A 15,275-nucleotide genomic window follows, 5' to 3' on the forward strand; every position below is an offset into this window, starting at 1 on the left:
TGAATGTATGAGTATCACGTGGCCACATCCTATTGGCTATAGTGTTCATAAAAAAAATTAGACGATTACTAACAATTATTAAGTTGATATATTTTTTAATACAACCACAGCCGAGAAAATATACGTTCAACTATTATAATATTAATTGTTACCTAGGTATTTCATAGACATACATAGGTACATAATATAAAAATATATTTTTACGAGCAAACTGAAAACGAAAGTAGAGAAGAAAAAAATTGTACAAAAATCATTCGTCAACAGACATGTCTGAACCCGAACGGCAGCCATCTGCGTCGGAACCGTTCCAGGACGATAACGATGACGATGACGACGATGACAGCTCACAACAACGGGCTGAAGCGGAACAGTCGGAGGACAGCGAGGACGACGTCGCTGCCGCCCAGTGGCCCGCGCTACCGGCGGAACTGTTGGCCGAGGTGCAGACCACATTCGCCATGTTCTGCGATGCCAGAGGCCGGATGAACGTCAGGCACCTGTACCTGGCGCTGCGGGCGGTTGGCGTGGACGCGACCGACGAAGACGTCATCGCCGTGGCGGACGAATACGACCCGACGCACCGCGGCTACATCACAGGCAACCAGTGGGCGGCGTCCATGGCACGCCGATGGGCCGAAGACGGAGCCCGGCGCCGGCGGTTCCGCGCCATGCTGGCGGCCGGCGACCCGGAGTCCACCGGGAAGGTGACGGTCGACCACGTGCGCACCGTGCTCAAAGAGTTCGAGCCAAAGCTGACGGCCGTGGACGTGGAAGAGATGGTGACCAGCATGGACTTTGCCGGCTTGGGACAGATCGACTACGACGAGTTCATGGACACCATGGTCCGGGCCGGCCCCGCTTGACGCAGCAATGTATAATTCCTAGTTGCAGTCCGTCCACGATTATCTTTGTGTATTATTATTTACTATAGTTATATAATTTAACTATAAATTATAAATACAATAACTGTACTTCGGTAAGTTTGAATAAGCTACCCACGGCCACTTTCTATATATCTAAAAATCGAAATTTTGTACTACGACTTAGCCAATCATATCCCTGGATTCGTTAGGATGTCCCCTGCAGGATTACAGGGGTAAAATACTGGTTTTACCACCACTACAAGTCTAATTCGCTTACCAGGGGACTTAAAACTGTTTGGGGGTATAGAGTAAGTCATTTAGAGTCGAGGGATATCGTTTTCAAAACAGTACTACCAAATTTGGATTTTTAGTAATTTTATTTCATATTACGAGTGCCGGGCGGACACAATATGCACTATGCCGGTAGATATCTATAGGTTTATAATTCATTAAAAATCGAAATTTTGTACTACGACTTAGCCAATCGTATCCCTGGATTCGTCAGGATGTCCCCTTTTTGGGAAATGCATTTTGTATACTTACAATTTGCATAAAGTGGTGGTGAGGTCGAGTTGTCAAGAAAACAGTAAATTAGTGCAGGATTACAGGGGTAAAATACTGGTTTTGCCACCACTACAAGACTTAAAACTGTTTGCATACTGCGGTAGATATCTATAGGTTTATTTCATATTATAAGTGCAATATATAATATATATTAATATGGTTTTATTACATTATATTACAGATATTTTCATAGGTCATATTCTTCATAGTAGAAATTTGGTCTTTGTCGTATCCTAACCGGCCTCGAGCGGTCAACCGGTGTTTGCTGTTGTTGGCTGGTACATGGGTTTGGTACATTTTCGTCTTCTTCTTCAAAGTTTGGAACATCAACTGGTCTTTCATCAACGGTTTGGTTTTGAACATGATCGCATTCCTTATATCTAGGCCTCACCCTTCTAATTGGAGAATATTGTTGAAAATCTGCAGTCGGTTCTCGTCTTATAGGCGTCTGCTCTTCGAGGTAAAAATTTGGTCTTCAGCGTATCCTAACCGGCCTCGAGCGGTCAACCAGTGTTTGCTGTTGTTGGTTGGTACATGAGTTTGGTACATTTTCGTCTTCTTCTTCACAGTTTGGAACATCAACCGGCTTCGAGCGGTCAACCGTTGTTTGCTGTTGTTGGCTGGTACATGGGTTTGGTACATTTTCGTCTTCTTCTTCACAGTTTGGAACATCAACAGGTCTTTTATTAACATCGTCGCCTTCCTGACGTCGAGGCCTTACTCTTCTAGGTGGCGAATATTATAGAAAATCTGCAATCGGTTCTCGTCGGCGTGGTGGTTGAAGTGTCACTCTACTGAATGGCGTGACTGGGTTGTTATAAATGGCAAACACATTGTCAATATCATTTAAAGTTTGTAAATGCGGCGTAAAATCCGTATTATTCATCCTTGATCGCCAATTGTCAAGCTTCAAATCGTATGGATGAGTATGATGGGGTAGTAGTGCAGTAAATGGTATGTCTATAACTCTTCCACCGAACAGTATCTAAATATAAATTGTGTAGATATAGTCAAAATTATATATCAAAGTAATAACAGAAATAACTTACGCTCGTTAATGGAGTTACTCTTATTATCCATTTATACATTAAGTCCCCAACATCTTGGATTTTGGGATAGTGCCCTGTCAGTATTCGGATAATACAATTCGCTGTATCTCTTATTCCACTGTGGTTGTCTGCCCTGCGTAACGTGTTGGAATACCAGCATATATCCTCAGCTTCAACATTACACACATGTTTACCCAAAGTCTGTGAAACAAATTCGCGTAGAACCAGCGCAGAAAGGTGTCTAAAGTGTGACATGAGAATTAAAATTTAGTGGAAATTTATTATTATAAATTAAAAATGTATACGATTATAAAATATATACTGTAAAATATTATTTGTTACTTAATATAATATATTAATATTATATTAAGTAACATAGCAACAATAATGGCCAATATAAAAAAAAATATTTAAAATTAGACACCACTACAAGTCCAGTTCGCTTACCAGGGGACTTAAAACTGTTTGGGGGTATAGAGTAAGTAATTTAGAGTCGAGGGATATCGTTTTCAAAACAGTACAGCGCGCGCGTTTCTCGGGGCCTGGCTTCGTTGCCTGCGCACCACTCTCGCGCGACACCGCCCCACCCGTTCCCGTCCGGCCATCAGACACGGCAACAACATCATAAATCGACAAGCACACGCGAGCACACACACACGAGTACACGACCGCAGTAGCAACTTAGTAGCGGTCGTTGCCGTCGACATCAACGCGCGCCGCCGCCGACTTCCAAGAACGGCGCACTGAACACACGCGCCGCGGTCTACCGGACGGTGTTCAACGATGCCGCCGAGTTCCCCCCGCCCCGCCCCGCACGCACGTTGTTGATTATCGGCGAGCCTGCATACGCGTACACACGACATTCGAACGGATGCTCGTCTGTTCGCGTGTATACAGATGATTCGAATGCGCGCGGTAATCCTTTGAGCGTGACTGAAACACCGATCGGTGTCCATTCGGCCCATTCGGCGAACGCTGACGAATGCTTCCGAAAGCTCGTCTATAGAATTTTAGATTCCGAGTGAAACGATGAATGTATTGATTTTACAATGATGTGTTTTTTTTTTTTATTTTTTTTTTTTGTGTCTGTCATCACCTTTTAGGACAATAAAAGTGCTTGGATTTTCTTCAACAGTACCTTTTCTGATAGGAAAATGAATCTAGTTGGTACTTAGGGGGGTCAAAAGTAAAAATTTCCCAGTAGTTTTCAAAAGCAACGTGAAAAACAAAAGAAAAATTAAGGAAAAACGGAAATTTTTACGCAAAACCTGTTTTCGAGAAGATCGATTTTGGTTTTTAGCTCAACTTTAAAACAAATGACCGTAGGTACATAAAATGTTGAATGAGTGTTTATATTAGCATTTTCTATACACCATAACATTTTCCAAATATTTTGACTTATTTTGAACTATTTACGGACATTTTTAGTTTCCGTTGTTTTTTTTTTTTATAAATATCAATAAAATGTTGTTTGTTAGTTAAAAAGTCTTGAAAATTTAATAGAAGGTTCCTATTATATTGTTTCAAATGCAGATGAAAAAAATTAAAAATCCGTAAACACAATTTATTTTAAAAGCATCTAAAGTTCAAATATTGACAAAATACGTAAAAATGACGAAAATTTGCAAATTATTTTGAGTTAGAAAATCATGAAAAATTTTCTTTATCTAAGATTTTAAAATGTAATACAAGATTCCTCATAAGTTTTTCTACCTTTTTCAAAAAAAAAATGTCTACAAGCAAGTCAAATTAAATTTTTATGAGCGTTTGAAATTTATATTTTTACAACATGTGAGGGCACATCACAAAAAAACTGGGGTAGATGTAATGATAAATATATATTATATATATATCATATTTAATTATATATTATATTTATCGAACGACATTTAAATTTAAAGATCATAACCATCATAATTATACATATTATTCAGACAACATATTAACATACATACATATTAATTCATTCATTATTATAATTCACATAAATTTATATAATAACTTTAATTAATAACATTTAGAATTAAGATAATAAATGAAATGTTATATCAGATACAATTATACTTACACACGCACACAGGGCAGTGTTTCTCCAGCCACGAGTGTGTACGTGTTATTATAACTTTTAAATAAATGTTAAAAAAAGCGAGTTTGAAGTCTACGCAAATATTCTGTGCAAAAGGATACTATTATAAAATAAATTAACTATTATATTAAATGTGAATGTCGTGTAAATAAAGTTAATATTTATAAATCAATAAAAAAAGGTTTCTTATTATTTGAAAATATTTGTTCTATAATTAATTAAGTACCTAAGTACCTAACTATAATATCAATCAAGAAGTCATCACAAGGATCAAAAAGGTAATATATCAATATTTAACATAATTTAGTAGTTAGTGATTGTATTAATGACACATAACTGTTAACGGTTATTTCTTGTCATCTTACCAATCATTACAGATATTCACTCGATTTCTCATGTTATAATTTTCTTATTTTGTTATAATTAAAATAAGAATGACTGTAGATACTTGAAAATTTCACTGAATGTTCATACTAGCATTTTCTATACGCGATAAAATTTTGAAAATAAGTTGACTCTTTTTGAGCTGTTTACGGATATCGTCGGTTTTCATTTTTTTTAGTTTTTTTTTTTCTATAAATATCAATATAGTTTTATCTGTTGGGTCAAAAAGTGTAAAAATTTAATACAATGCTCCTGATATATTGTTACAATGGCAGTTGAAAAATATTAAAAATACATAGGCAAAATTTTTTTTTATAAGCATTTAAAGATCAAATTTTTATAAAATTTATCAAATTTAAAATTGAATAATTATTTCGTAGTTAAAAATCTATAAAATGTTCAATTTTTATATCTAAGTATTGAAAATTTAAAACAAGATTCCACGTATGTAGTTAATTCTGTTACCAAAAAATCTAAAAAATACATAATCACATTTCATTTTTATAGTCATTTTAAGCTCAAATTTGGACGAAATTACATATTAAAAAACCTGGAATAACTATTTTAGTTATTTTGTTATGATTGTAATGATTGTATAATATTATTTGTGGGTACTTGAAACTTCTATATATCTATGATAGTACCACGGTTTGTTGTTGATGTATAACGCGTTACCCGATTGATATTGTGATATGATTAATTTGGAATATTATTAATACCTATTATAGGTCAATTTTTTTTTAATACTATAGATACCTAAGTATACACTATACCTATAATAGGTATGTCTAATACCTAGACTGACAAACCGTCTCCACTCAGAATCGTTTTTCTTATCCAGTGATATTATATCATTGAATTCAAATTTTATACTATCCATTATACAGTAACCCACTTGTAACCTACTGTACAGCAAAGCGACATACACTTACCCACCTTTTATAAGTATATGGTGAATGACTAAATTCTTTATTTTTAGTTATTATGCCTAATTTTTCAAATTTTTAAACTGTATTTTTTATTAATGTTTTGCCGATATCATGACGTGTCGTTTTTCATTATAATATTCATAACCAAAGCAAATGCATCACATATATTGCGCATCTGAAAGTGATTTAAAGTGAATTTAACTAATGTACAATAATGTAATATTGATAAGTAACTGATGAATTATTACTGTAGAATATTTTAAAGCAGTATTTGTTATGTATATGTAAAAAAATGTCAAAATAATTGCATCATTGTATGACAAATTTTCCGAATGAAATAGTGTGGCTTTTGGTATAAAAAATATTTTATTATAAATTATGCAGGACTCATCTATATTACATGTACTGTAAAAATGTATGTTTATAGTAGTTATGTATTTTTTGTAAGTTGATTATTTTATAAATAAATATTTTATAAAATTGGTTATTTGAATTACTTACAGATCAAATTCATAATTATCGTCCAGACAAAGAAATTTATCATAATATTTAAATTGACTTTTAAATTCAAAAAAACATCTTTATATCACTGATACACCGATACACGCATAATATGTAACGCACATAATAATACACATTACAATTAAATACGTTAAGCACATCTCTTTACTCTATGAATACCCAAAATTAATATTATTTTGTATTAATCCAAATTTCACATTTACTCATGGACTACAACATTTTTGTCTATGTTAGAATCATTTAAATCCAGTGGCGTAAATTGGGCTGAATTGTTAGAATTGTAATAAGTTTCTAGGTAGGACAGACTTTTCGGGGGCTTAGCCCCCCACTACCCCCCTCACGACTAAAATGTTTTATTTTATTCTATATTTCACATTACAATTTACAAGTACATAAACTCAACAAAACTATTTTAACCTTAAAGGCTTAAACACATTTTGTCATATTGTATCTATTGGTAATTGGTATATATTATGAATATGCACTATAATTAATAGGGTAATAATTACTTTCCGACTACCTTCTATAAAATATGTATAATTTTCTTAAAGAATATATGAATACATAAAATACGACAATTCTTTTATTTTATAAAATTTAAATAACAGCTGCCATTTAGATTTTTATAATTTGTACTATTTATATTAATTGTATTTGTATGTTTAAATACATATTTATCAATTTTATATTACACAAATTAACCAAAACATTAACAATTATTTATTTAACGTAGGTAACTAGTTACAGAATTTTCCCTTTGAATCAAGTTAGAGGTATTTTATAAAATATCCTGAAATATTTAATGATATTAAATTAATATAAATATAATTTCAATAAATTGTATATGAATACTAAATATATGATATGAAATTAATTATTCACTATATTTAGGTACCATTTATTTTTAATATTTTTTTTTTTTTATTTCTCAGTATTTATATTAGTATTTTTCTAATAAGCAGGTACAACAATTAGTACCAGAATAATATAAAAAATATAGACCAAAATAAATTTAATTTGCTCAATAATATAATATTACCTTAATAATTAATTTTAAAATTAACTTACAGATCAAATATAAATTGTTATATTTGTCAAAATTGTAGTTTTAATATAATATAAATAATTAATATATTTGAAGGGCTATTTTAAAATTACTGCATACTAAATATGTGTACTAAATAATTGTACGAATTTAAAGAAAAAATACCTAGACACTTACTTTCGACTTATCGATATTTTTACAATAAATTTATCCATTTTAGCAAGCTGTCGAAACACTTTTAATTTTGAATCGTCCACGGATAAGAAATAAATTCAAGTGTAAAAAATAAATGCATGTATAAAACAAACAAAAAATAATTTAAACTATGAAACACGTGATAGTGAATATCTGCTACCATTGAGACTTGGGTCCGCTGATCACAATAAAATATAAATATCCATATTGGTATAATAATAGAAGATGGTTAATAACAAAACTATAAATAAATGTGGAATTTATATAATATTATAATAATTCCAGTGCTTCAAAACAAAGTTAAATACGTTGGTTCTCAAAATATAAATTAGTTAATTTATTATTATATTGATATTTCAATTTTTCGAAAACTGAAATCGTGATTTTTTGGAGTCGCAAAGAGATACTCTTGCGGCCCTATGATATTTTCAGGGGTCGCAAGTGCGACCCTGTGCGACCCCCAGTTTACGCCACTGTTTAAATCATTTTTATCTAAATTTTAAGAGGATGTCAGCGCACTATTTATTTCTCTCTCTGCCCCTCGCTCAACATAGACAAAACGCATTAATCATTTTTTCTGTACTTGTATGTAATCTTAGAGTCATTTCTAATTTTAGAAATTACTATTTTTTATTTTATTATTATTAGACTCTATATTCGACTTTCAAAATAAACCTAAAAATGTTGTAAATTTAAATTATGATTGAATTGTTCTGAGACAATATTTTGAAAAAATCAATATGTCTTCCCCTCGAAAATATTATTTTCTATCTTTTTTGTAATAGGTGAAATGACTCTAAGATTACTTAAAAGTACAGAAAAAATGATTCTGCGTTAAAGCGTTTTGTCGATGTTGAGCATGGGCCAGAGAGAGAAAACAAATAGTGCGCTGACATCCTCTTAAAAACAAGAATGATAGCCGATATTTTTTTCACAAGTATTTATTTACAAAAACTATACTGAATACATCGTATATTCCTGTATCATATCGTATATTGTTTTTACCTAAGTAAGCACCTACCTATTTTGTGTCTAATATAAAAACTCAAATTGGATCTTATTAGTTTATAAATACAAATTTAGATTTCTAACAAAACCTTAAAGATTATAAAATTATATAAAAATAAAGGAAGTTCGTAAGAGAATGAAATAAATATGGGGCCCTGCAAAGTTCTGCCCCGGGTCACGAAATCCATTGGGCACTGCGTATAATATATTTTTTCCCCCATACAAAAAGTAAACTTCAGATTGAACCAGCTAAGATGAATTGATTTTGACTATGAACAAAATTGTATCGTTGATGGTAATCTTTTGAACACATTAATATTAATATCCTATCGCCAGTATCACCTCTCCACGTTGTTGCGTGAAAGCTCCAACCAATGCGAGGAAGTCGCACCAGCTACGAACCACGAAACGTCCCGTGTCGGTGGTAGGTCACGTCGGTCGCGTACTCGTCACTCGTCGCTCGTCTAGTCGTGTGTTCCCTCGACTGTCTTCGTCTCGGGTGCACCTCGCGTATCGGCAATCGGCATTTCGGCGTTTTACTTTAAGCCATGTGGTTTCGCGATTTTCGGTATAATGGTCGGCCGCGTGCTTTGCAATTTTTTCTTCGCTGTGACTTGGCGTACGGTCCCCTAGTCACACGACCTATGCAGATTTTCGTGCGGTTTTTTTTTTTAGCAGACGTTTTAATAGCTGTACATTTACACGATGCATGCCGAAGCACATCGTGAACACGTTTTTTTAAGTTTTGTTTAATCCGCGACGCGACGCATAATTATTATAACTGCGATTCGGTTAATTTTGCATACCGTTCCTGTCGCCGTCTACCATTCGGCCCGTTTCCGAATCTCGCGGAATCAAACGCCACTGGTACGTCATTTTAGCCGGTGATGTACCATGACCAGGATGTAATTTCGTGATCGCGTCTTTGAAGATATCTTTTATCCGGTTGGTGTATTATTATTTATGTCACACATGCAATATTTTTTCAGGGTGTTTTATTATTTATATACCATTAATAATATTGTGGTCGATCTTACTTAAATATTTAACACACATTTTCTCAATATTAATCATCGCGTGCGAATTATATTACGGTGGGTACGTTTATACAGCTAATATAAGCAGTTAGGTCGAGTTATTGGAACAAAGTTCCTTATCGCGGATTCGCGAGGGGACCTAGCCGAGCAAAAATGTAACGCGTTACGAAAAAACCGTAAGAAAAAGATAGAATAAAGGAGACCGATAACTATTGTAAAAATTTGTTTTATGCAAATAAGTTTTTTAAATTTCCAAAATAGCCATTTTGTTGATCGTATTTTTTACAAGAGTTCAAAAAAAAAAAATTTAAAATGTAAAGAAAATTACTAATTATTATTTTGAATTTCTAAGAATAATATTTAATATGTTACCTATGCATTGAATATTATGCTATTAAATCAGAATTTCCATACTTATGACTAAAAAAATTGTATTTAAATATATTGATTTTCCACAGACATACTAATAAGCGTGATACGGGACATCAATAATCAAAATCAAAGGTATGGGTGGGTAGAGAGAATCGGCGGTTGTCAAAACTACACACTTACCGTTCATAACCGCACATTTTACACCGTTAATACCGCACAAATTTATTCTATTGTTAAAAAATGAAATTTGAAAGGTCGATAGTTCAGAACCGCACACATTTGATAGACAGTTAAAAATTAAATATATTTTATAATTATTAAAAAAATAATTTAGTAGGTACTTATTACAAATAATTCAATATATTATAATTAAATTTAAATAGGATCAAAGACAATCGACTATAACTTTTTGCCTTTTTTAAGGGCATTTTTTGAGCTTTTTAGGGCATTAAAATCCCAGCCCTACTATTATAAGAAAACTTGTATTACCTACATTTTAAAATCAATAGAAATTTTTAGAAATTTCTAACTTAAAATATTTTGTACATTTTCGTGATTTTTACACTTTTTGTCAAAATTCGAACTTTTAAAGCTTATAAAAAAAACTTGTGACATTGGATTTTTAATATTTTTCAAATATCATTGTAATTAATAGCCTTGTATTAAATTGTCAAGTTTTTTCACCTAACAAATAAAATTGTATTGATATTATTGAAATCGTCGTTGTTTTAACACATCTATCTAAAAAAAATAAAATAAACAAAAGTAAATTAATAATAATTCAAAATATATTTATTATTTTGAACTCGTCTTCTTACTAAATGAAATATTGTAGGATGCGGAACATAAAGTTCATGCCTAAGTTGACTATGGTAACTTTCTGCGCTGTTCGTCGCAAAGTTTTATTTTTATGATTTTTTTTGATCTTAATTAAATATGATTAACTGGTTAATGTTATCTTAGATAAATGTATACATTATTGATATAAATCAATGTGTGCGGTATTGAACGGTTTGAACTGGGGAAAATATGCGGGGTTAAGGTATAAAAGTGTGCTGTTATGAACGACGCCCTTTAAATTGACGCAAGCCAGCAAATCTTTTTTTTTTTTAAAATTGAACGTGTCGCGGGACACGCGTATGGAACAGTGTACCTTTCGTATGCAGGTTTGGCATAATATTAACGTGCCAGGCTCTCATTCTCTCGGGCATCGTTCATAACCGCACGCTTTAATGACTTAATGTTATGCCAAATCTGCATACGAAAGGTACCTTGTTCTGAGACACGTTAGATTTTTTTTTAAAAAAACATTTGTTGGCTTGCATCAATTTAAATTGAATACCTAATCAGCAGGGAACCGAATCATATGTATAAGTACCTATATATTTATTAGAATAAGGTAATTGTTATCTGAAAAAAAATCTGTAAAGTGAACGATTAAAATCATAATGTTCTTGTTGAAATAACATTTTATTTTAGATATTTTTTTTTACATTTTTTGCATGTTTGGAGTTCGACAGGTTTAGAGTTTTGTTTTAAGCTAATATTTTAAATTTTTCAGTATTGTTGTGTTAAAATACATTTCGGAATAAAAACTATTTTAAAATCACAAGTAACAACTGCCCCGTGTACACTTTATCTACGATCTGAAGTCTGTACGATTATAATTACCTATAGGTAATACCGATCGATAAAATTGCGATCGGTCGCTATTATATTATTATATTGCCGAGACTTCCGAGATACCTACTTGGTATTAGATAGTATTAGATAGTACTTAGATAGTATTCAAATTCCAATTGAATCAAATTAATTAATTATATAGTAGTAAGATAATGGAAATATTTGTGTATAAATCTTAGACAAAATATATATCTTCTCTTGATAGCGGCAAACGTGCATTTTCAATTGTCTTAAACAAAAAATACAAAATACAGAGGATAATAAATAATTGTCATGTACAAATATATGGTATCTGATGAAGAAATAAATAACAAGTTCTATATAATCACCAATTTTGAACCATTTCTCAACTGAACTGCTGTGTGTCTACCTGGTTTAAGGCTTAAACCAGTATTCTTACTTATAACGTACGTTGCGCCAGCCCCCCCCCCCCCCACCCAAAGGAAAATCTATAAACAAACTATACAGATATTTAGCACGTAATTCGCACGAATTCGCACGAATTCGCACGCCTATTTTGAAAATTCGCACAACCTTATCCTTCCCCTAGAAAATCAAAAAATTCGTGGGTGGGGGCTGGCGACACGTGTCCTTAATGAATATAATTTTAATATTCCTACAATGTGTTCGTAACCAGGGGGTGAGCTCTATCTATATTACCTACATTTGTTGCAGATAAAGTGAAGCACTTTATTTTGAACTTTTTCAAGTTGGTTATTGTGACCAATGTTATTATTATCGGTGCATATTTTAATAAAGATCGGATAACATAAGTATAGAGGCATTCGATGGTGAAGGGATCGTTAAATTTTGAGTAATTATGTTTAACCATACCAAACAAAAATAGAGCTATATTTTGAATACCTACCTAGTAAATAATTAGGTAGTGTCTAGCATACTATTTATTTTTTAGTTAAGTTAATTATTTACATCATTACCATAAATTAATATTTTACCATTTTGCACAAAAGCAAACTGCTTAACCATTAAAATTACCATTTTTTTTAAAAGTTCTTATGTGAACACCTATAAAATTGAATTTCACAAAACGTTTTTAAATAGACAGTAAATAGTGTTATTAATTTGCATGATATTTAAAATACATAATTTCTCAAATCAATACGTGTTAATGTGAAAAATATTATTATAGGCATAGACATAAAAAATGTAAACATATTTAGAAATGTAATTGAAATTTGAAATTTATTTATTAAAATTTAATTTCTTATAACCTATAAACGTGTTGGCTTATCACAATCAGGAGTTGTAGAATCTTAAGGTGTCATGACTCTTAGTACTTGGTCCAACCATTTTAATGGTCCATTTCACTGGATTTCGATCCAACATGGTATGCTTGTTATGTCGCTTCTGTAGTATTGAATGCTCCAGCCCTTCATAAATGATATTCGAATTGAGTACGTGTTTACAAGCGCATATGCCTCTTTAAAGTCTTAATTTACAGATAATATTTAATGATATTTTTTGGCCTGGTTCGTTAAAATCCTAAATGTTGTAATGCTACTTCACATTTAGATATTTAGAAATGTATATGAAATTTTAAATTTGTTTATTAAAATGTAATATCTTTTACCCTATAAACATGTTGGCCACTGTCAGAAATTATAAAACCCTGCGGTTTCACGACTCCCAGTACTCGGTGCAACCGTTTTAATGGATTATTTTATTTTATTTTTATCCGTGTTGGCATGTTTGTTATGTCTGTTCTGTAATATCTAGGGACCCAGCCCTTAGTATGGTAATTTAACTGGTTTATAATTCATGCTGATAACTGTTTTGGCAAATGCTGTGGTGATTAGACATACATTTAAAATAATTTACTTACAATTTATACAAACTATACTCAAAAACATATTATTAACTTATTACCATATACTTCATTTTTATAATACTTTTTACAAATTATTTGAGTCTTCCGGACGTGTGGGTGGTAATATGTTAGGATGATGATGAGTTTTCTTACTCAAACACCCTAACCTTAGGAGACTGTCTTTTTCACTTTTTACTTTTGATAAGCATATGAAATAAATATAAAATTAGAATAGTGATAAAAAGTGAGTGCATAGTAACCTTGAATACTGAATACATATGGGTAATATATCCTCTCAAATATGTTAGTATTTAATTAAATGACAAGGAAATTACCAGTTTTGGAATCCTATCATTTTGGAATACGAAAATCATTGTCATTAAGAGATATCAAATGATAAATTTGCTACCCCGAAAAATACTAAATTAGAAAAAAAAACCTATCTAAATAGAAAATTTTTTGCAGATAATTATTATTGCTACTCCATAATTTTGACCCTAGTGACACTCATGATAAGATGGGATACCGAATAAATTACCTAATAATAAAATGTTTATATTTTATAATTATATGTAATATTAAATAAGATTAAGTACCCACCATAAAAATATTATCTAACACATTAACTGTTATTATTACTTCAATAAAATATAAAAAAAATTATCCAAAAAGTTGATAAATCAACCATATGATTATAATTGTGGTTATGGTAAACTATGCAAAATATGTATTCTAAATTATTTATTTATTTAACAATGTTCCCTGTCGATAAAATAGTACAACATTAGAGCATGGTTATTGCTTAAATAATAATAGCAAATATTATAATATTTATTAGCTGTGTTTGAATTATATTATGTTTAATGCTGATATTATAATATGTTAATTCTCGTCTATCGTCACAAGGTATACCTTTTAGTGATAGGTGAAGCCGTAACAATTATATAATATATATATATAAAAAAAAAAAATGTTAAATTTACCTACTGTAAACTATATTAATTACCTACGGCTAATAAATAAAATTAATAATAATCATTATAAGATGATTTCTATAACATTGTAAAGCATAGTTGGGCCATACTTATAATTTATTTATGCATTGTTTATTTATTTTTGTTGTGTAAAAATAAAAAATATGAAAAATATACTTATTATTTAATAAATAATTCATTATACAATAAGTAATTAAGAATGAAAAAAAAGAATACAAAAAGACAAATTATAAGGTGGTTCCTATGCTATAACTTATAATTTTAAGTTATTTTAATTGTATTCATTGTAGGATAATTAGTCATAAAGCAAATAAATCCTCACTTAATTACCACTGTTTGTTGATAAGTTTGAGAACCTTTAAAAATACTGTAAAAAGGCCCTTCAACTGTAAAGCATAGATGGATCATACTTGTAATTTATTTATTGAAAAAATAAAAGAAAGAAAAGAAAGAAAAAAAAAAATTAAAAAATTAAAAAAAAAAATAAAAAAAAAATAGGTATATATTATGCATTGTTTATTTATTTTTGTTGTGTAAAAATAGAAAATATGAAAAATATACTTATTATTTAATAAATAATTCGTTATACAATAAGTAATTAAGAATGAAAAAAAAGAATACAAAAAGACAAATTATAAGGTGGTTCCTATGCTATAACTTATAATGTTAAGTTATTTTAATTGTATTCATTGTAGGATAATTAGTAATAAAGCAA

General features: G+C 31.0%; 1 protein-coding gene across 1 annotated transcript; it reads left to right on the forward strand.

Moving 5' to 3' along the window:
• Positions 1 to 266: 266 nt before the first annotated feature.
• Positions 267 to 863, forward strand: LOC103309999 (caltractin-like). Its single transcript, XM_008186937.1, has one exon. The coding sequence runs from the start codon at positions 267 to 269 to the stop codon at positions 861 to 863; it is 597 nt and encodes a 198-aa protein (XP_008185159.1).
• Positions 864 to 15,275: the final 14,412 nt, after the last annotated feature.

This window comes from Acyrthosiphon pisum, chromosome X (genome assembly GCF_005508785.2).
Source record: "Acyrthosiphon pisum isolate AL4f chromosome X, pea_aphid_22Mar2018_4r6ur, whole genome shotgun sequence".
Lineage (NCBI taxonomy): Eukaryota > Metazoa > Arthropoda > Insecta > Hemiptera > Aphididae > Acyrthosiphon > Acyrthosiphon pisum.

Excerpts from the sequence above, each read along its gene's own strand:
- LOC103309999 (XM_008186937.1), top strand. The coding sequence starts at position 267 with ATGTCTGAACCCGAACGGCAGCCATCTGCGTCGGAACCGTTCCAGGAC.